Genomic DNA, 21,380 nt, shown 5'->3' on the forward strand with positions numbered 1-21,380 from the left:
TTGAATGACAAGCCTTAGAAAAAGTTGGTTCGGTCTTAGACGGGAACCGGCTCTCATCGTTCACTTACAAGAGCCGGCTCTTTGAACCGGTTCGTTCGCGACCGACACATCACTAGGCGCCAGTAAAATAATGACGGCACGCAGAGAGAAGACAGCATTTTTGTGTGCTGCCAGTGGATAATTTAAGTTCGGCGTTTTTTTCCATTGCTACAATGACTCAAATATACATCGAATATTTTATTTAACCGTCAACACAACGTCTTTTTTTCGGAGTTAATTTTTTTTTCATTACTACAAGGACTCAAATTAACATTGAGTATTTTACTCAACCGTCAACACAACGTCTTTTTTCTTGGGGTTAAAATGTTTTGTTGCATGCAGAAATGTTATTTTATTTTCTCTGCAGTCATTTATTGATTTCATAAATGTACCACAGTATAGTTTGTTTATACATAGCACAAAGGCAATAAACCCTGTAATGCGCAGTCTTATTTCATTTAAAATTTCAAAAGGGTTTTGTGGCTCCCAGTGTTTTCTTTACTGTGTGAAATGGGTCTAAATGGCTCTTTGAGTGGTAAAGGTTGCCGACCCCTGGCCTAATCCAATCTGTAAATAAGACCGAGTCAAATTCTGTCTAAAATAGTATAAAAAAAATAACAATAATAAAATTATGTCAGCAAGGAACTCTGTGGATTTTTTCTAAGTTGCCAATAGGTCATTTTACCAAACAGCAACATTACTTAATAATGACCTTGTGACAACGTTGTTCGGACAAAGTAATCTGTTCCACCTTTTGACAACGTTGTAAGAATAAAGAACGTTTTGTGTTTGCTGGGTCCGTGTACATTTTACTATTTTTATTATTGGACTGAATGGAGAATGGGAGAAACGAAAAAAATGGCTCATTTATTCAGTTTCAGTTTGAGCACACGAAGACAGAAACGAAAATTCAATGCGTGTTTTGTATACGGTTCATTATTTTGAATGGGAAGTGTAGGTGAGCTTAAAGTACACCTCATTGGTCAGTCAGATCTATCACCTGCTCTTTAGCGGCTCTCTGCAGATAAAATAAAAGTCCCAAACTCTAAGACTCCCTGTAGACACATGTATTATCAGTTTGAATGAAATTAAAGACTTGTACATATACAGTACTGTGTTTTAGCATTATAATTTAACACGGGGTGGAAGATTGCGTTTTATTTTTAATGGATTATAAAATCGTCTTTAAATTAAATTTCATATATAATTATTCATAATGAACGTGGGAACGTTTCTATTATCTGGCATTAATAATTCAACCACAGAAAAATACATTATATGTTATATTTTTGATTATTATTATTATTTTATATACTACTTCTGCTACTACTACTACTACTACTAATAATAATAATTATTATTATTATTATTATTATTATGTTCCATGAACAAAAATTTCAAATTGCACAAGCTGGAATAATTACAACAAAATAATATAGATAAAAACAAATGACCAAAATAAAATGAAATAAAACTCAGATGTTAATTTTAATAAATGTGTTCTTTACATTAATATAGTTATTTCTCTGTGAAATGCACAGTTTTGCGCTCTGGGCCTAAGACAGCTCTCGTAAGATTCATTTGTACTAGAGAATCGGTTCCACCGATTCACTCAAATGAACTGGTTCATAAAAAGTATTGGTCCGTGATGTCACATATGCAGCATGGCGGCCAAGGTGACTCCGGCTTACATAGCTTTGGGTTAAAATGTGGTTTGTGTTTAAAAGTAACGCGTGTTAATGGTCTTATAGTTCTCTGGAACGGTCGATATATTACTATTTGTTGTGTTACTGGGAGTGAATGGAGATTTTGCTGGAACTGCAGGTGTAAAATAGCACTCCTGTTTTCAGATCAGGTTTAAGCAGATCACAGGGAGATTTACGGAAATGAGGAATTCCAATAAGCTCAAATATTAGTATATTTAGCCATTTGTGGTTCATTTGGATAGAAGTAGCTAATTGTGTCTTTTTCATTATATTTGGGTTTTAAGGTAAAATCGGTAAAGGTGTTGGTAATGATACATTTACTGGCTGTTGTGTTCGTGTATCAGTAGTTGATATTCGATCATTTGGTTGTATCTGTATTTGTTATTTTGTGAACTAGCTCTGGTTATAAAAATTGCTTGTAGTTTCTATGGCAGTTTTGTGCTTATCTTTCTTTAATTTTGTAAGACGTATTGCTGGAGCATACAGTGCCCGTGCGTTGCTTGTGTTGCTCTTCGTGTGTCTGATATACAGGCTGCACATCAGGCCTGAGCCCATAACAGCAGTTTGTTATTGTAGTATTAGTAATGAACTAATGCTAAATTAGTTAGGAGTAGATTACTATATTTTAACTTCAGTGGTGGAAACTTTGAAGGAAACTCCAACATCACTTCTGGGTTGCCACTTTGAAGATGCTGTGTTATAAAACAGGCTTACCTGAGGTTTTTGAAACTCTAGGTTTAGAAATTGCAGAATGTACTGCATCTGTTACTGCTCAGCAGTGAAAAGCTATATTTTTGTTCTTATAGGTGCAGTCAACTAAAAGGGCTGACCCCAATGAGCTGAAGGTCATCTTTTTGAAGGTGAGAATATGCTTTTTTTGTGTGTGTGTGTTATTGACACATGCGTTCCACGTCTTTAAGATAGCGACACTGATTATACCTAAACAGATCTTTACATCCTAACAGTGTCAGAGTATCCTAGTTTGACAGTTATGATAGTTATATAGGTTCTTGTCTTCCAGGAGTTATTTGCACTTGTGTCCAGATAGACTTATAATAATGCATCCATTCTAAAAGTTACATCTGCCAACAAGAGGCTTAATTTTGGTTGGCTTGCAAAAACATTTGCAAGACTAAGTTGAATGTTTGGCATGGCAGGTGTGTTTTTTGTGTTGAGATTTGGTGATGTTTTTGTGGATGATTCAGTTTAGTATTGCTCCCCTCCTTTAGTAAAATATATATATGTATATGTGTGTGTGTATGTATGTATGCGTGTGTGTGTCAGAGAGAGAGAGAGATGTGACAGGTGAAAAGATATTAAGGTAAATTTTAGTATTTGCATCAATGTTATTTTGATGACTGGGATAGGTAAAACCCAGATCACAGTACTTGGAGGTATTTATACAAGTTTTTATTTACAGACAAATTGCATTAGTATTGTCACATTTAAACACTGCCATAAGAAACAATCACAGTATGCAGTCACATGTTGTATTAAAAGATGTTAAACAGGATGAAGTTTGTACTCTTTTTAACATATCATGCAGCTGGTAAGTGTTCTTTAGATTCTGACAGCATCCAATACATGCCCAGAGAAAAATGTAGCAATTGCCTATTGCCATATTATCCCCGTATTCCTTGCACAACTGTGAATAATGAAAAAAAATGCGCAGTTATGAAAATGGACCTTTCTTCTAAGGAGAGGTTACAACAATGCTTTTTTGTTTGTTTTTTTCTGATTATCATTGCAGTGTTCAAAAGACTGTGCATCACAAATTTTAATGTAAAATAAACTGTATATTTTCAGGGCTTTTCACTGTCAGATTTCAGTGTTTTACACAGCATATTATAACAAAATAGGTGATCAAAAATAGAACATAAAATATCACACACAATAAAATATAAAACATACCGTGTACTCAAAAAGCCTGCTTAAAAAGCTGAGTCTTCAGCAGCTTTTTTATAAGTGACCACAGAATCAGCTAATCTTAAAGCAGCGAGTAAAAAGTTCCACAATTTATGAGCAAGAACTTCAAATGTTCAGACCCAGTGCATCACAAAATGAGAATGAGAAAAAAAAAAAGACAGACAAGCCTAGTTTAGCTGAACCGCAATTAGCCCTATAACCATCGTCACAGAGGTGTTTCTAGCATTTAAATCGGGAAAGCCCAAAATACATATATTTGTCATTGGAAGGTCTGAAGAAGCTTTGGTGCTTTATATCAATGTCTTTGTTTACAGGTGGTTTATATTAAGGCATTGTGTATTACAGAAAATATGGAGGGCAGGACTAAAAATTCAGAAATGAAAAAAGGAGCACAAAGTTTTGTTCATAAAATATAATACAGCGGCATCAGTCTATTTCTTGTTCATTTTATTAAAAAAAAAATACTAGATGATCTAACACCAAAGAACAAAGAAGACCAAGCACATTTAGTTGATTTTAAGAATTACATTTAGTTATTTATTCAATGTAACATGTTAGAGTAAAGCATGTGTAGTTAAAGGTGGTTGTGTGCTGCTCTATGGAGTTTTATAAACAGACTCACACAACAAAATGTTTCCCCACCACTTCCCTTTACAATATTTCAGGCAAAGACACGCACTCAGGTGAAAGAACAAATTCAGCAGTCCTCCTCTCTCTGTGAGATATAATGTGTGTGTAAATGTTGCAGAGTTTCAAGCCGTTCTGCTGAGCTTATGAACAGCAAAGAAACGTAGCTAACCAAAGCTGAGCCTAGGCTCTGGCCAACGTGCGTTGTGTCACGGCTGACACAGCCCCAGGAAGACACACAAACAGAACAGGTCTTATTCCCTATATATTAATTTATACAAAACTTTGTGAATGACCCTGTCAAATCAAATTAAATTTTTTTAGTGCTTTTTACAACTGATGTTGTCACAAAGCAGCTTCAGTTTTCTAGTAAGACACAAGTTTTTAAGTGAAAATTTACCTTAAGGTTTCCCTTAAACATCCCTTAAAGTAAAGTGTGTTGCAGAAAAAATACCTTAAGTGGTACCTAAGAGCTTTCTTAAGACAAATAATCAGAACCCCTAAATGTTCCCTTAAGTACTGAATATCCCTTAAAAACATGAATTGTTGCTTAATGTTTCTTAACTGCCAGTCCCCTTAGGATTATTTAAGGGACGCAAAACCTCACCTTAACACTCACAAGAGTATAGCTTCATTTTTTTGAAGATGATTGTGCGCTTAGGAGAGTTTTTTGAGGTTCCTTCTCTAGAAAATCCTCTAGACCATCTAGACCGGTGAACAGTTATTAAAAGTACAGATTTATTATTATTATTATTAATAGTAATAATAATAACTAAAGGTGGAAAGTATCAAAATATTTTGACCTTCACCTAAATAAAAATCAAATAATGCCCATTTTATTTAGACTTCCACCTTAAATAAATACACTTCAAATAATCCTTAAAAGCTTAATAAGACTACCCATACATTTCGACTGCCTCATTAAAAATAATAATAATAAAAAACTAATTAACTGGCTTGAATTTGGTATTTTATTTAATTCTTTGGGGTGGCACGGTGGCGCAGCAGGTAGTGTCACAGTCACACGGCTCTAGGGGCCTGGAGGTTGTGGGTTCGATTCCCGCTCCAGGTGACTGTGAGGAGTTTGGTGTGTTCTCCCCGTGTCCACGTGGGTTTCCTCCGGTTACAGATAATGAATGAATGTATTCTTCCAAGAGAATACATTTCTTCTCCTCAGTCCAGTTTGTTTTTCGTTTCGTTTTCTCCATTATTTTCCATTTTGGTTATTTAAAAAACCTGCAACGGCAGCTCTCATACAATGGTGTTCAATGTTTATGTAGTTGTTGAAAAGTCATTGTCATAGAAACAGTGAAACTTTACTGCAACAAAACCTCAGTCACTACAGTAAATCCCTTACTGTTCTCTCTTAGTTAAGTGAAATCTCTGAGGGGTTTTATGCAACACACTTGAGTAATACCCTTGGCTAAGGGAAAATCTTCTCATAAGATTTATATTTAAGGGAAAACCTTCACTTAAGGTTTATATTTAAGGGTAAACCCTAAGGTGTTTCATGCAACAGGGGAACTCTTTCTTGAGTTACTGAACTTCGACATGCCCATGCGTGAAGCCACGGTTTGCGCGGAAGAACCTACTCCTCTTTGGTTCAAGTTGGGAATGAATTCTTCTGGTTTGTGAACCAGTTTATGTTCGAGGAAATGTGCCGAACCTTTCCTAATTTAGTTCATGAACTGGAACCGCTCCAGTTCTTCGTTGGTGGAAAAGTGCTTTGTGAAATATAGCTGAACTAACAAAAGACGGTATAGAAGCACCACTTTAAGTTCTCTCTGTGAAATAAGATTCCTATTCACGCAAGCATGTTTCAACATTAGGATTCAGTCAGTCAGTCACTCAGTCAGAGAAAATTCCTCTTCTAGGCCGGCCTGTTAGGAGGTCTAGCAAAAGTAAAAAAAAAAAAAAACAAGATCTGGTTAGCTACTTATCATGAGTCAAATGACAAAGATTGAAATCAAATATAGCACACACATTTTGTAAACTGAGACTTATAACAGTACATAACAAATTATGACTTTGTTTAATCAAAGAAGTGATCTTTCCAGGGGCGGCAATCAGAACTTCTGACTTATCAGCATTAAGCTCTAAATGGTGTTGAAGTGCAGAAACCACGAAAGTTCTGTATTTTTCAACATCATTACAGCGGGCCAGAAAGTACTTGTGGGTGCAGTAAACAGTAATGAAAAGCCCCCTTACCCTGCATCTCGAGTCAACCCAATTCTGTGGTCTGTGTTTTGTGAAATGTTCAAATGAAGTGTTTGAGCATGATTACCTCACAAATTTTATTGTTTTTGTTCGGTGTTTTCTTTTTTTTAGGGGTCCAAGCACTGCAAGTACTAGAGCCCTATTGTTATTGTTCAGAATTTTATTCTTCTTCTTCCGCGAATTCTGCCTTAAAACGAATCACACAGCCCAAACCGTAAGGCCTACAGACTTGATACTTGGTCAACAGTAAATGTTCTCTCTACTCAGGCACAAAATATCAGCCTAATTGGTCTCAAGGGGCGCTACAGCAGAAGAAAACGCTTTCATTAAAGGATTTTCCACCTCGTGTGGCATAGAGACATTTTTTTCTCTACATAATTCTTGGGTCCCAATGAATCCGTAGAGCCAGTGAGGTTGTGGGTGTAGAGCTGGACTCGCTGACGGCAGTGTCTGAGAGGAGGGTGCTGTCTAAACTGCAGGCTATTATGGATAATGGCTCCCACCCTCTTTATCACATGGTAATGAGACACAGGAGCACGTTCAGTGCAAGACTCATTCAGCCAAAATGTACTACAGAGCACCACAGGAGGTCATTCCAGTGGCTACCAGACTTTATAACTCCACACTTAAAGCACGACACCTTTCACATGTACAGTAATAACAATAGAACAAATTTTTTTAATTATGAGTGTAACAACTCAAATGTGCAATACTCTTACTGCTATATATCTGTATTTATTATTATAGATGTGTACATATTGTAAATTTCCTTTTGTGTTAAATTTTTTATTAGAGTGTTTATTCTTTTACAACTGGTTGCTACTGTAATAATTGCAATTTCCCCCTGGGATCAATAAAGTATTTCTGATTCTGATTCTGAATCAAAAAGGTTGATACAACCACTAAGCCCCGCCCACTTTGATATTTTGCTAATAACCTACTTTTGCAAACTTGTCCCTGGATCTTCTGATCTGAGCCCCATTATCTTGGTGTCAAAATGTTTGCAGGAGTGAGCCGGTCAATAATTTAAAAAAAATCCTAACATTTGGAAACAAGATGGCCAACATGGCTTGTTTTACTCTACCCCCTTTAACTCTTGTATGCTTTACTCAAATCAGATGAGCTTCCAGTCATTGCTTTAAGACAATATTCTGAGGTAGCATGCATTTGCTGATTCATGAAATATTATAGGGGGCGCTATAATAGCTAATTATGTCTTTTTGTCAATATCTCAATCAATATTTGGCATGCTGGTTCTGTGAGCAAGCCAACACTTGGGGAATTAAGGATGACTTGATATGGACAAGTTTAATAATGTCATCGGCCAATCAAAATTCAGTACTGGTTTTACATTTTTTTTCACATGCCCAATAATCATGACATTTATATGGTATGTTCATGGACACACTTTGTAAGACCAGAAAAAATTTCCACAAGGGGGCACAATTTATGCTTTTAACCTTAAAATATGGAATATTTTAATTTTTATTAATTAAAAATTTTAATATGAAAATTTAACATATCAACATATTAGCTTCATAATACAGTGTGCCTAGTGTCTCACAATAATAGAATTGCAACTATTTTAAATATATGTAGAGTTTTTCCTAAGTTGCCAGGTATGTGATTATGGAATTTTTTTAACTAGTCCGTGTGTTTTGATCTTCTCAACACACAAATGGTCTCATTGCAAGCTGTGTTGCTTGTAGGTAAATAATTATCAAAAACATTGAGGTTTGGACACATAATTATATATAAATAATAGTGTATACTTCAAATAAGGGCATAATGCAGGCAGCTGACTCATTTGAGACTTAGTACCAAACCAGGAATTGTACATTTTGGCAAGGCAAACAGGAAATATTTAATGAACTTTGATATATATATAGAATGAAAGCTGACATACAGGGGTTGGACAATGAAACTAAAACACCTGGTTTTAGACAACAATAATGTATTAGTGTGGTGTAGGGCCTCCTTTTGCGGCCAATACAGCGTCAATTCGTCTTGAGAAAGTCCTGTACAGTGGTCAGAGGGATTTTAAGCCATTCTTCTTGCAGGATAGTGGCCAGGTCAGTACGTGATGCTGGTGGAGGAAAACGTTTCCTGATTCGCTCCTCCAAAACACCCCAAAGTGGCTCAATAATATTTATATCTGGTGACTGTGCAGGCCATGGGAGATGTTCAACTTCACTTTCATGTTCATCAAACCAATCTTTCACCAGTCTTGCTGTGTGTATTCGTGCATTGTCGTCCTGATACACGGCACCGCCTTCAGGATACAATGTTTGAACCATTGAATGCACATGGTCCTCCAGAATGGTTCGGAAGTCCTTGGCCATGATCATTCTATATATATCAGCGTTCATTCTATATCCCCCATACTCAAATAGCGGCCTCCTGGCCTTTTTAGGCCCATTGGGCATCTATTGGGCATCTATTTCTGGCCCGAGAGCTGTTTTGAAAAGTTTTTTTTTTTTTTTTTTTTTTTTTTTTTTTTTTTTTTTTTAATCGCACTGTCCGCTCTTATTTTGAAACCGCGCACCACGATCTCAAGGCGAGGCTGGTGATTGCCTCCATGGCAACAATAAACAGATAGCAGTAAAGCCTTCGGAAACGAGACAGTCACTCTCTCGCTCAGCAGCAGCAGCACGTTTACCGACCGGAGCAATAATGACATGCCCGAAATTTGCCCCAACAAGAAAACTGTGTTCAATGTTCATTCTATATATATCAGCTTTCATTTTTTATATATATATATATATATATATATATATATATATATATATATATATATATATATAAAATATTGGAGAGTGCTTCTCTGCTATCTGCTATGTCTCATTTATATAAGAAAGGGGTAGCTAATAGTCCACTAACAGGCTGCAAGACGGAGGGGGGAGATGTCCTCAGGTTCTGAAAACTTTAGTCTTTCTAGTGTAAAGTAGTTAAGTAACTCAGTTGTCCACCATTATGTCCACTATTTATCATTTATTTCCTGAATTTCAAGGAAATCCAATGGTGCTTGTTAGTCACCTGGCTACACCCAAGGCAAATGATCAACAAATTGTGAAATTTTACCAAACATTTAAGCTTTAATCAAACTTCCCTTCTTAGTCCATACTGTAGGAAAGGAAATACAATATCTGAATGAATGCTCTGCTGTTGTTAGGCATAAATATTTCAAATTTGTGACTTTTTTAAATGTACTGTTTATCTGTACATTTTCTTGGTAATATTTTTACTGATATTAATCTGGAGAAAATCAGGAATTAAACAATTTTCAAAGCTTTACAAGTACCATATTTGTGTGGGTTTTTTTTTTGTTTGTTTTTTTGTCTCTTTCAGTATGCGAGTATTGTGGATAAGGATGGTGAGCGGTTTATGACCCCCACTGATTTTGTTCAGAAGTATTTGGGCCTCCACACACAGATCCATCACAACCCAAAAACTGTACAGCTACTGGCTGGAGTGGCAGACACCACAAAGGATGGGTAAGACAAACATCAGCAAGTCATAAAAACACACATTGTCAAAAACTCAGGGCTTAGACACCAACTTTACTGACACCAACTCAATGCATTCACTTGGAGATAAATGCAATACAGATGAAGCTGAAGGAATATGATGAAATTTCTTTTATTAAAAGTAGACCTCGTTTTTTAACCAGACTTGAGTGAGATCATTGTATCATGTGATGTGATATGGGTATCGTGCATCTGAGACCAGTTTTATATTTAATTGAAAATACAAACTCTGGTGTAGTGTGGATCAGTTGGCAGCATGGAGTTTTGACCCTTGGTTACTGAAACTGGCTCTTGAAACATGGAAAGTAATCTGTCTGGTGGGAAAGGAGCCTGAGCTGAAGCGCGAGGTTGAGAGGTACCGGCTAGATATAGTTGTGCTCACATCAACACACAGTATGGGCTCTGGAACGGATCTCCTCAAGAGGGCCTGGATGCTCTTTTATTCTGGAGTTGCTCTGAGAAGGTTCTGGCAAACTGTCAGGTGACTCAGGAGGGGAAAGCAGTTTTCCACCAACACGAGTCGTTGACCTCGACTGGGGACGTCATTAGTAGGTGGAAGGAATACTTTGAGCATCTTCTCAATCACACCAGCATGTTTTCTACAGAGGAAGAAGAGTTTGGGAACCCTAGGGAGAGCTTGTCTATCACCTGGTCAGAGGTTATCAAAAAACTCTTTGGCGGTATGGCCCTGGGAGTGGATGAGGTCTGCTGCAATTTTCTCAAGGCTCTGGATGTTGAAGGGCCGTGGACATCAGAGGCAGACAGGTGGTGGTTCTCCTCTTTACGAAGGGAGACCGGAGGGTGTGTTCCAACTAAAAGGGGGAACACTCTCCTCAGCCTCCCCGCTAAGGTCTATGCAGGGGTACTGGAGAAGAGAGTCTCCAGTCTCTCAGATCCAGGTGGAACAATGAGGATTCCACCCTGGTCGTAGAATACAGGAACAACTCTTCACCCTCACTAGGATCCTGGAAGGTGCATGGGAGTTTGCTCAACCATTCCACATGTGCTTTGTGGATCTGGGGGAGAAGGCATTCGACTGTGTCCCTCTGGGTATTCTGTGGGGGGGCGTGCTCTGGGAGCATGTGGTACTGGACTCCTTTTCTACGAGCTATCCAGTGCCTATATAATTACAGCAGGAGTCTGGTTCGTATGGCTGGCATTAAGTCTAACTTGCTTCTGGTTGGGGTTGGACTCAGGGCTGCCTGTTGTCACTGGTTCTGTTCATAACTTTTATTGACAGAATTTCTCAGCTTAGCCAAGTGGCGGAAAGTGTCCGGTTTGGTGCTCTCAGGATTCCATGTCTGCTATTTGGGGATGATGCGGTCTTCTTGGCTTCATCGAGCCGGGACCTCCAGCTCTTGCTGGACCAGTCTGCAGCCAAGTGCGAAGTGGTAGGGACGAGAATCAGCACCTCCAAGTCAGAGTCCATGGTACTTAGCTGGAAAAGGGTGGCGTGCTCTCTCCAGGTTGGAAGTCACATCCTGCCTCAAGTGGAGGAGTTTAAATACCTCAGGGTCTTGTTCACAAGTGAGGGAAGGATGGAGTGGGAGATTGACAGGCGGATAGCAGTGTCTGCAGTAATGTGGACTCTGTACCAGTCCATTATGGTGAAGAGGAAGCTAAGCTGAAAAGTAAAGCTCTGGATTTACTTTTCAATCTACGTCCCAACCCCAATCAATGGTCATGAGCTTTGGGTAAAACATGAGATCGCAGGTATAAGTGGCTGAGATGAGTTTCCTCCACAGGGTGTCTGGATTCTCCCTTAGATATAGGGTGAGGTGATAGGAGAGACTCGGAGTGGAGCAGCTGCTCCTTCACATCGAGAGGAGCCAGTTGATGTGGTTCGGGCATCTGGTCCGAATGCCTCCTGGATGCTTTCCTGGTGAGGTGTTTCGGGCATGTCCAATGGGGAGGGGGCCCCAGGGAAGACGCATAACACCCTGGAGGGATTATATGTCTTGATTGGCCTGGCATCACCTCGGTATCCACCCAGAAGTGTTGGAAGAAGTGGCCGAGGGAGGGAGGTTCTTTACTCAGACTACTTTCCCCACAACCCGGACCCGGATAGGCGGTGGACAGTGGATGAAATGGATGAAAATATAAACAAACATCACTGTTCTTCTGTTCCTCTCACTTTGTCTCTTGCACATTTTATCATTTGTCAGATAGTTGAAATGAACCCTAATGGTGTTATTGGGCAGTAAGAACAGATACAGGACTGCTATATTACACCTCTGTCAGTGATTAAATAGTACTGTGTAATACTAAAAAATGTATACATTTGCTTGTACAGGTGCTGGTCATGAAATTAGAATATCATGAAAAAGTTAATTTATTTAGTTATTTATTTCTTTTAATTTGATGATCATAACTGACAACTAATGAAAACCCCAAATTATGTTTCTCAGAAAATTTGAATATTGTGTAAAGGTTCAATATTGAAGACACTTGCTGGCACACTCTAATCAGCTAATTAACTCAAACACCTGGAAAGGCCTTTAAATGGTCTCTGTCTAGTTCTGTAGGCTACACAATCATGGGGAAGACTGCAGACTTGACAGTTGTCCAAAAGACGACCATTGACACCTTACATAAGCAGGGCAAGACACAAAAGGTCATTGCTAAAGAGGCTGGCTGTTCACAGAGCTGTGTGTCCAAGCTCATTAATAGAGAGGTGGAGGGAAGGAAAAGATGACAAAAGTGTACAGGCAATAGGGATAACCGCACCCTGGAGAGGATTGTAGAACAAAACCCATTCAAAATGTGGGGGAGATTCACAAAAACTGGACTGCAGCTAGAGTCAGTGCTTCAAGGACTACCACGCACAGACGCATGCAAGGCATGGGTTTCAGCATCGCATTCCCTGTGTCAAGCAACTCTCGAACAACAGACAGTGTCAGAAGCATCTTCCCAAAATGACTGGGCTGCTGCTGAGTGGTCCAAAATTATGTTCTCTGATGAAAGTAAATTTTGCATTTCTTTTGGAAATCAAGGTCCCAGAGTCTGGAGGAAGAGAGGAGAGGCACAGAATCCACGTTGCTTGACGTCCAGTGTAAAGTTTCCACAGTCAGTGATGGTTTGGGGTGCCATGTCATCGGATGGTGTTGGTCCACTGTGTTTTCTGAGGTCCAAGGTCAACGCAGTCTTCTACCAGGAAGTTCCTGCTGCTGGCCAACTTTATGGAGATGTAGATTTCATTTTCCAACAGGACTTGGCACCTGCACACAGTGCCAAAGCTACCAGTACCTGGTGTAAGGGCCATGGTATCCCGCTTAATTGGCCAGCAAACTCACCTGACCTTAACCCCATAGAAAATCAACAATGCAGAAGAGCTGAAGGCCACTATCAGAGCAACCTGGGCTCCCATATAACACCTGAGCAGTGCCAGAGACTGATTGATTCCATGCCACGCCACATTGCTGCAGTAATTCAGGCGAAAGGAGCCCTAACTAAGTATTAAGTGCTGTACATGCCCATGCTTTTCATGTTCATACTTTGCAGTTGGCCAGCGTTTCTAAAAATCCATTCTTTGTCTTGGTCTTAAGTAATATTCTAATTTTCTGATATACTGAATTTGGGGTTTTCTTTAGTTGTCAGTCATAATCATCAAATTAAAAGAAATAAACACTTGTATATTATATTCATTCATTACACACAGACTGATATATTTCATGTTTCACATTTTGAATTGAATTACTGAAATCCACTTTTCCATGATATTCTAATTTTATGACCAGCACCTGTACAAAGCGAAGACATGGGGGCTGAAGTAGGGCTGTGCCATATCATATCATTCACAATAATATCGTCATCATATTTAAAACGATAAAAAAAATCTATATTGTGATATTAGTAATATTCTCACTTGTTTACATAGCACGCCATGCAGTTACTCATAAAATTTCATACGTTCTATACATTAATCATTTATCTACAGTGAAGTATGGTGGAAAGTGAGGGATTTGCTCTAAAAAAGGGGGAGAGAATTGTGGAGGTGGTTTGGTTGCAAAATATCGTATGTACAATAATGTTATGTTATAAAAAAAATAAGAGCTTTTAATATTATTTATAACACTTATTTAATATCATTAATATTAATATAACATTTAGTTTGTTGCAATAGTCTGCAAATGTATTTTATTAATTTCAAGAAAAGTGTGTTGTCTTATCCCCAAGAATATCGTTATTACCAAAATACCCTGAAATATTGTGATATTATTTTAGGGCCATATTTCCCACCCAAAAGGGTGGAAGCATTACATCAATTATTTAACTGCTTTAAAGAAAAATTTTCCCACTAACTCTAAATACAGTCAATAAGTTTGCAAATATTTGGTGTCTGAATTGTGTGTATTTAGTTTTGTATTTGAGGAAATATAGCCAAAAATAATGGAATTATATGTGTGATTTATGGCATTGTGTTGCATGCTGTTATCTAAATGTAACATATATGGCACTGCTAAACACAGTAGTGACCAACATGAAGTAGGAAATTTCATTTTTTTAAATTTGTACAGAATTGTGAGAGTAAGAGTGCGTTTCATTTAAAAATAAAAAAGTCACTTTTGAATTATATTGGATTGTTTGTTGCACCACACTGTGTGTGGCGTACATCATAGTTATGTTGGTGTTCATAGTGTGTTTTTAAGCAAATGTGTGTTCGTCTTTATTTTTCCCCATGTGAAGGCTGATTTCATTCCAGGAGTTTTTGGCATTTGAGTCCATTCTGTGTGTGCCAGATGCACTCTTCATTGTGGCATTTCAGCTGTTCGATAAAACTGGAACTGGAGACATTTCTTTCGGTAACTGTATATTTTTTATGCATGTTCTCCAGATATAATAATAAACAATAAAGCAAACATCTATTTAAAGATTTCTATAACAGCTAAATACTTAAAAAATGTACACACACTTAATTGACTTTAAAATGATATTCATTTTCAGTTGATTTGATAAAATAAATAAGCATACATTTCACTTATTGTATTTGCTAAACACAACAATATCATGTATGTTGAATTTATTTCTTTGCTTAACCATTTCTTTGATAGTGGTGTGTGTGTGTGTGTGTGTGTGCTCGCAGAAAATGTGCATGATATTTTCAGTCAGACAACGGTCCACCATCACATCCCCTTTAACTGGGACTGTGAGTTTATTCGTCTACACTTCGGCCATGACCGGACCAAACACCTTAGCTACCTAGAATTCACCCAGTTTCTTCAGGTAATGAGCATTTAAAACCATGGTGTAATTTTATATGCAATAAAAATTGCAGTCCCTGCATGACTACATGTTAAAATTAGAAAATATTGTCTAATACATGGATGAAAGGGACTGCTTTATTTAAAAGACAGGGTATCAAACAATATTATTTCAGGCTTAATACGTTTTTACATATAAATTAAATATTTCAGTATTTTTTAAAATGCATTTTAAACATGTAGCAAATGACATGTAAATGATTTAAAATACAGCTGTTGTATTTTCTGCCTTTCCCGTTACTCTTTTGATTGAAATAGGAGCTGCAGTTGGAGCATGCCAGGCAGGCCTTTGCACAGAAAGACAAAGCCAAGACTGGAGCAATCTCAGCTATGGACTTTAGTGATATAATGTCCACAATCAGACATCATATGCTGACATCATTTGTTGAGGAAAATCTGGTCTCTGTAAGTCTTATTTTGTCTCTGTGGGTGTGTTCTGGTGTGTTTTTGCATGTGTGTGAGCTATTAACACAATGCAATAGGAATAGAGTTAAATAAGAAATATATTTAATTAGTAATTTAAACAGAAATTTAGTTCAGTAAAAATATAATTTAATCCATTTGTCACATCAAACTTATCTACTGCATTGAACAGGCTAATAAAATACTTTGTATCATTATATCCTGAAAGTTTTATTAAACATGGTAATAACAGTAGTGTATGTTCTGCATATGTAATAAATAATACAGGTGTTATTGGCACTATCACCTCTGGCATCTTCCTCAGTCTTAAACCAAATCACTATGAAAGATTATTCTCTACTTTTAGGTATTTCAATGTTATTTAGAATTTTCAAACTTGCTGTTTTTAGTAAAGTTTAAGTGGTTTTATTATATGCTATGAAAAATATTTAACAAACATTTAGTGTGTGTATATTTCAGCTTAATATGGCGTGAGATTACTGTAAAACAAAACATGTGCATGCTCATCTACATTCATACATAAATATTTAAGTTATAAATACGTGTACAAATGAAATCACACAAATATTAAGTTGAAATGCTGTGTTTTTGTGTGCTTTGTACGTATACAGCTTCAAAAATACACTATTATAAAGATTTATACATACAACTTTGTTTACTTGTACATATTCTACATCCCGCATACTCAAATAGCGGGCTCCGGGCCTTTTAGGCCCATTGGGCATTTATTTCTGGCCTGCGAGCTGTTTTGAAAAGGTTTGTTTTTTTGTTTGTTTGTTTTTTTTCCCCCTCCAATCGTGCTGTCCACTCTCATTTTGAAATCGCACACTGTGATCTCAAGACGAGGCTGGGGATTGCCTCCATGACAACAATAAACAGATAGCAGTAAAGCCCTCGGAAACCGGAGCAATAATTACATGCCCAAAATTTGCCCCACAAAGAAAACTGGACCGCCAGTTCCAGCCAGAATGGACAGAAAGATTTGCGTTCTTTCTACCACCGTCCAGTACTCGCCCTATGTGCTTAACATGTTATATATTTATAAAACATCATAATGTTATATATAAATGTTATACGTTATATTGTTATGATACGTTATCATACACGGTCCCAATAAATGGCCCCTTGAGTCATTGAAAAAAAAAATTGTGGCCCCTCATCATTTCTATTTGAGTACCCCTGTTCTAGATTATGAACATGAATTGAAAATTGAGAAAACACTCAAATGCGTCACTGGACTCAGAGGCAAAATGCATCGAGCAGACGATTTTTCGTCTGCTGTGTCTACTGGCAGAGTGGTCAAATGAAAGCTTATGGTGTCCCTTTGTGGCCAATATGTTATTTTACACAGTTTATACCTGGGTTACAGCGTCTTTAACATATTAGAGACCCATTTCTAGGTTGTATTTTATTTTCATGTGGTAACTGATTATAATGAATCATATTTGATAGAAAAGTTGTAGACAGACAGATGAGAGCTTGTTTCAGGATAATCTCAGGAATTCACTGATGGCAGATTTATACATACAAGTTGTCTTACCACAGACATATTTTAGATCAGGTGAATTATTATTATTATTTTTACTTTTTTTCCCTCAAAATCAAGGATTACAAATATTTCCTATAATAAATAGAAATCTAAATAATTCTTTGTCTGTTTATAATCACAAGAACCAGACCATTGATTTCATGAATGATTTATAACTTTTGGATGACATTTATATTTGTATTTTCAGTTCATTTTGGAATTGTACATTTCACTAAGAGATAATTATTCATGAAAAGGACTCATTTATTAAAAGTAACATCATCTGAGATTTATTTCATTCATTTGGTTTTGTGTTTTCTTTTTTTTTTTTTTTGTAACTTTTCATTATTGTGCAGTATGAAACTATTGATCATCATCTAAATCATAACATATAATATATTTTTCTGTGTTTGAACGTTGTATGTTGTACAATGACAAATATTTGCACGTTACATGCTGCTGCTCTCCAGGTGTTGCCCTGATCCAGCCCCTGTGTATCCTGTACAAGATCCTGGCCTTGTCTCATCTTCACTATCATGCTTGGCCATGCTGTTTTATCTCAAATTAACTCTGCACTTACTTTTAACTCGCACAGAATCACTGATCACCTCCTCCTTCCTCAGACTCATACATCACTAATATACTACATTCACATTACTATAACCCCTTCATCCGTCATCATTTCACTTTTACTTCTGTTCTCTGTTGTGTCTCCGGTGTCGACCCGAGGAGGATGGGTTCCCCGTATGAGTCTTGGTTCCTTCCAAGGTTTCTTCCTCATGTGCTGAGGGAGTTTTTCCTTGCCACTCTTGCCCCTGGCTTGCTCATAGGAGGCTTGGACCCGGATCTCTGTAAAGCTGCTTTGTGACGACTTTTTGTTGTGCAAAGCGCTAAATAAATAAAATTTGATTTGATTACATTAATCAATTAAGATGAATTTATAGTCCATTAAAAATAAAATGCAACCTCCCACCCCATGTTAAATTATAATGCTAAAACATATGACATTTTGTCCAGTGACTCGTTTTACAATGTATTCTCACTTTTCAATTCGTGTTCATAATCTAGAAGTTAATAATTTGGTAAAATGGTAATAATTCAGGTCGTATGCGTAAATCTTTATTATCTTTTATTTTTTAATCTTATATTTTTGAAGCTGTACAAAACGCACACAGCATTTTTTTTGTGTGATGTTTTTCATACATATGTGAAAACAGACACATTGGTACAACTTAAATATTTATGTATGAATGAAAATGAGCATGCATACTTTTTATTTATTTATTTTTGACAGTAATACTACTCCATAGCTTAATAGTAATACAGAAGATTAAAATACCCACTCACAATGCATTAAATTGTACTAGTTCTGATTAAATTATTTTTTTATTTTTTAATAGGTAGCTGGTGGTGGAACCTCTCACATGGTGAGCTTCTCCTACTTTAATGCCTTCAACTCACTCCTGAACAACATGGAGCTTATCCGCAAAATCTATAGCACAGTCGCGGGGACCCGCAAAGACACACTTGTTACTAAAGGTACTGAAAAACTATACATGGCTCTGAGCTAAAATCTTTTACTTTCTTCAACATGTTTCATTTAAGGAGGTGCTTAGAATTCTTCCCTTTGTTTATATCAAAATTAGCCAATATAGTGTTTTTTTTGTTTTGTTTTTGTTTTGTTTTTTGTAATCACAATTTTTGTTATTTCACATAACAACAAAACAGCAAGGAGGGGAGCAAATCTAAAGGGAAAAAAACATGCAGCAAAGTAGTCTCAGGTACAATCATCACAGATAGAAATAAATAAAGGAGGAAATGTATATATTTGTTGCATACCTTTCCACGGTCATGGACTTAGCATGATTAAGCCGGGCAGCAGTACATTCAAGTTTTGCTATGTTAAGTACATTAACAACCCAAAAAGATTCCATATGAATTCCAGGTGTAATCCAGTAAAATTGTCTTTTTAGTAGCAGTGAATCCAGAAAATAATAGTTTACTCTGTATGACCTTTAACCCCATTCCGGAGTCATCATTCAGGAGAAACAAAGAGTGGATTATAATTATAATCAATTTCCAGTAAATTAGATGGTACTCAATTTACATATTTCTAGAATTTAACAATGAAGGCACATTCCCAGAACATATGTATCTTCTATAAGGTTTAAGGTATGCTCTATGAATAACTTTAATATTAATAACTTGATGGGCTAAATTCTTTGATGTTCTACTAAGATTAGACCAAATAGATTCCCATTCTGAGGTAAAATTTAAGGGAGCAAACTCCCTGTCCCATAGTGCAGTAAAAGAAAGAGGCTTTATAGAGGCTTCAATTAAATTATGATAAATCCTAGCTACATATCCTCTAGATGACCATAAGGGTTGAACAAAGGGACATTCACCTCTTAAAATATTGTAATTATGCCATTATGGAGCAAAAATAACAGATTTGGAAAGGAACTCCCAATAGCCTTTCTATGTAGGACCAAACCTTCAGAGAGTGTGCAGCAATACAAATCACCATTTTTAGAACTAGTGACTCTAAATAACAAATCTTGTAATCATCGTAACCTTGCAATGATAGATTTAGTGATCCTTCATGGAATTTTAGATTCCATGTCAATCCACGATCATAATGCTCTCAACTGAAAAGACATGACATAAAGCTTAAAATTTGGTACAGCTAAGCCACCAAAGGATTTTGGTAGTTGTAGTGTTGCTAGCCTAATTCTAGGAAGTTTATTGTTCCATATAAATTTAAAACCACTGGGTCAATGTCAGCTAAATATTTGGAAGGGGAGGGAGTGGTATCATAAACATAAAATTCAAACGGGGCAAGACATTCATCTTGATTGTTGCAATTCTACCTTGTAAAGAGGCTTTAAGGCTGTTCCATCTTTTGAGGTCATGCTTAATCATATCTAGTGTACTAATAAAATTTTCTTTGGCTGATTTATGTACATGAGGATAAATATTGACCCCAAGGTAAGTAAATGTATCATTGAAGGGATAGAGGTTGTTCTACTGAATTTATTTATTGGTATTAAGACTGATTTAGTGCAGTTGATCTTATATCCTGAAATAATATTGAAAATATCAAATTCCTTCATTACAGGAATTACATTATAATTAGTTTGTACTGAAATCTCCAAAGACAAACAAAACAAATGAGGAGAAACATGATATCCTTGTCTGGTCCAGACTCCAGCTGAAATATTGTTAGTCAATAATGATGCTGCAGGTAAACAATTCAGTGTTTGCAACATTGAAATAAAAGCATTCAAGGACTGCCCACATATAACTCCACTTAAGATTAGGCATTATGTTGAAATGAATTAAAAATTGTAATTGGAGTGTCTTGGAATATCTAAAGCTTGCAAATTATACAGTAAACTGCTGTTATTGGCATAATTCTCCATAAATTTCTACAAATGGTACAATAATTTTACATTAGTTACAATAATACATCATTCGTGTTCTGTGCAACATAGTAGTGTGTGTATGTTTGAAAGGCGTGTTTAAAAAGTGCCCTCATCCTGACTGTTACATTTGGATTTTTCTTTTCAGTTTTAATGATGTGTACATACTATAGTTTTGGTGTTTGAAAAAAAGAGTTTTGCTATCTTTTGTCCTCTCTCACTATTACTGTCTCTCTTTCTCTCAATTTTTTCACCTATAGAGGAGTTTGTTCATGCTGCAAATAAGTTTGGTCAGATCACTCCCATGGAGATTGATATTCTCTATCAGCTCTCTGCTCTCCACTCCCAAACAGGGTAATTCACTCTAAAATTCTTTAAAGTTTTTGTTTTTAGTAAACTCATAATGGAGAAGGATAACAAAATTTAGAATAAAAACAGAATAACTTTGGAATAAGAATTTAATTGCTTGACATTCTCCAAAAATGGAAAAAAAAAACAAATTTTTGTTCCAAAAGTTTCAACTTGTTCCAAATTCTGTGTTATTCCCTATTATTTTGTATTTTTTACAATTATTAACTAATGCACTCTTTTTGTAGTCTGATACCAATACATCTGCCTGCTGTAATCAGGGATTAAATACACACTTATATTACAGGCCTAAGGTATATGTTATTCTTGAAGCTTGCTCGAAAACGGTGAAATGC

General features: G+C 36.6%; 1 protein-coding gene across 2 annotated transcripts in view; it reads left to right on the forward strand.

The window, feature by feature from the left end:
- Positions 1–1,642: 1,642 nt before the first annotated feature.
- slc25a12 (solute carrier family 25 member 12) overlaps positions 1,643–21,380 on the forward strand; it is a 50,980-nt gene continuing 31,242 nt past the window's right edge. Inside the window, exons 1-8 of one of the 2 annotated variants that reach the window (XM_066665663.1) lie at positions 1,643–1,715; positions 2,552–2,605; positions 9,864–10,009; positions 14,729–14,844; positions 15,126–15,265; positions 15,562–15,708; positions 18,655–18,793; positions 20,937–21,030. In XM_066665663.1, the coding sequence (XP_066521760.1) occupies positions 1,704–1,715; positions 2,552–2,605; positions 9,864–10,009; positions 14,729–14,844; positions 15,126–15,265; positions 15,562–15,708; positions 18,655–18,793; positions 20,937–21,030 (848 nt within the window). In that variant the 5' untranslated portion in view covers positions 1,643–1,703. Of the gene's footprint in view, positions 1,716–1,769; positions 1,864–2,551; positions 2,606–9,863; positions 10,010–14,728; positions 14,845–15,125; positions 15,266–15,561; positions 15,709–18,654; positions 18,794–20,936; positions 21,031–21,380 lie in introns of those variants that run through there. The other variant, XM_066665662.1, reaches the window with a different exon arrangement.

The sequence above is a fragment of the Hoplias malabaricus genome, chromosome 3 (genome assembly GCF_029633855.1).
Source record: "Hoplias malabaricus isolate fHopMal1 chromosome 3, fHopMal1.hap1, whole genome shotgun sequence".
Lineage (NCBI taxonomy): Eukaryota > Metazoa > Chordata > Actinopteri > Characiformes > Erythrinidae > Hoplias > Hoplias malabaricus.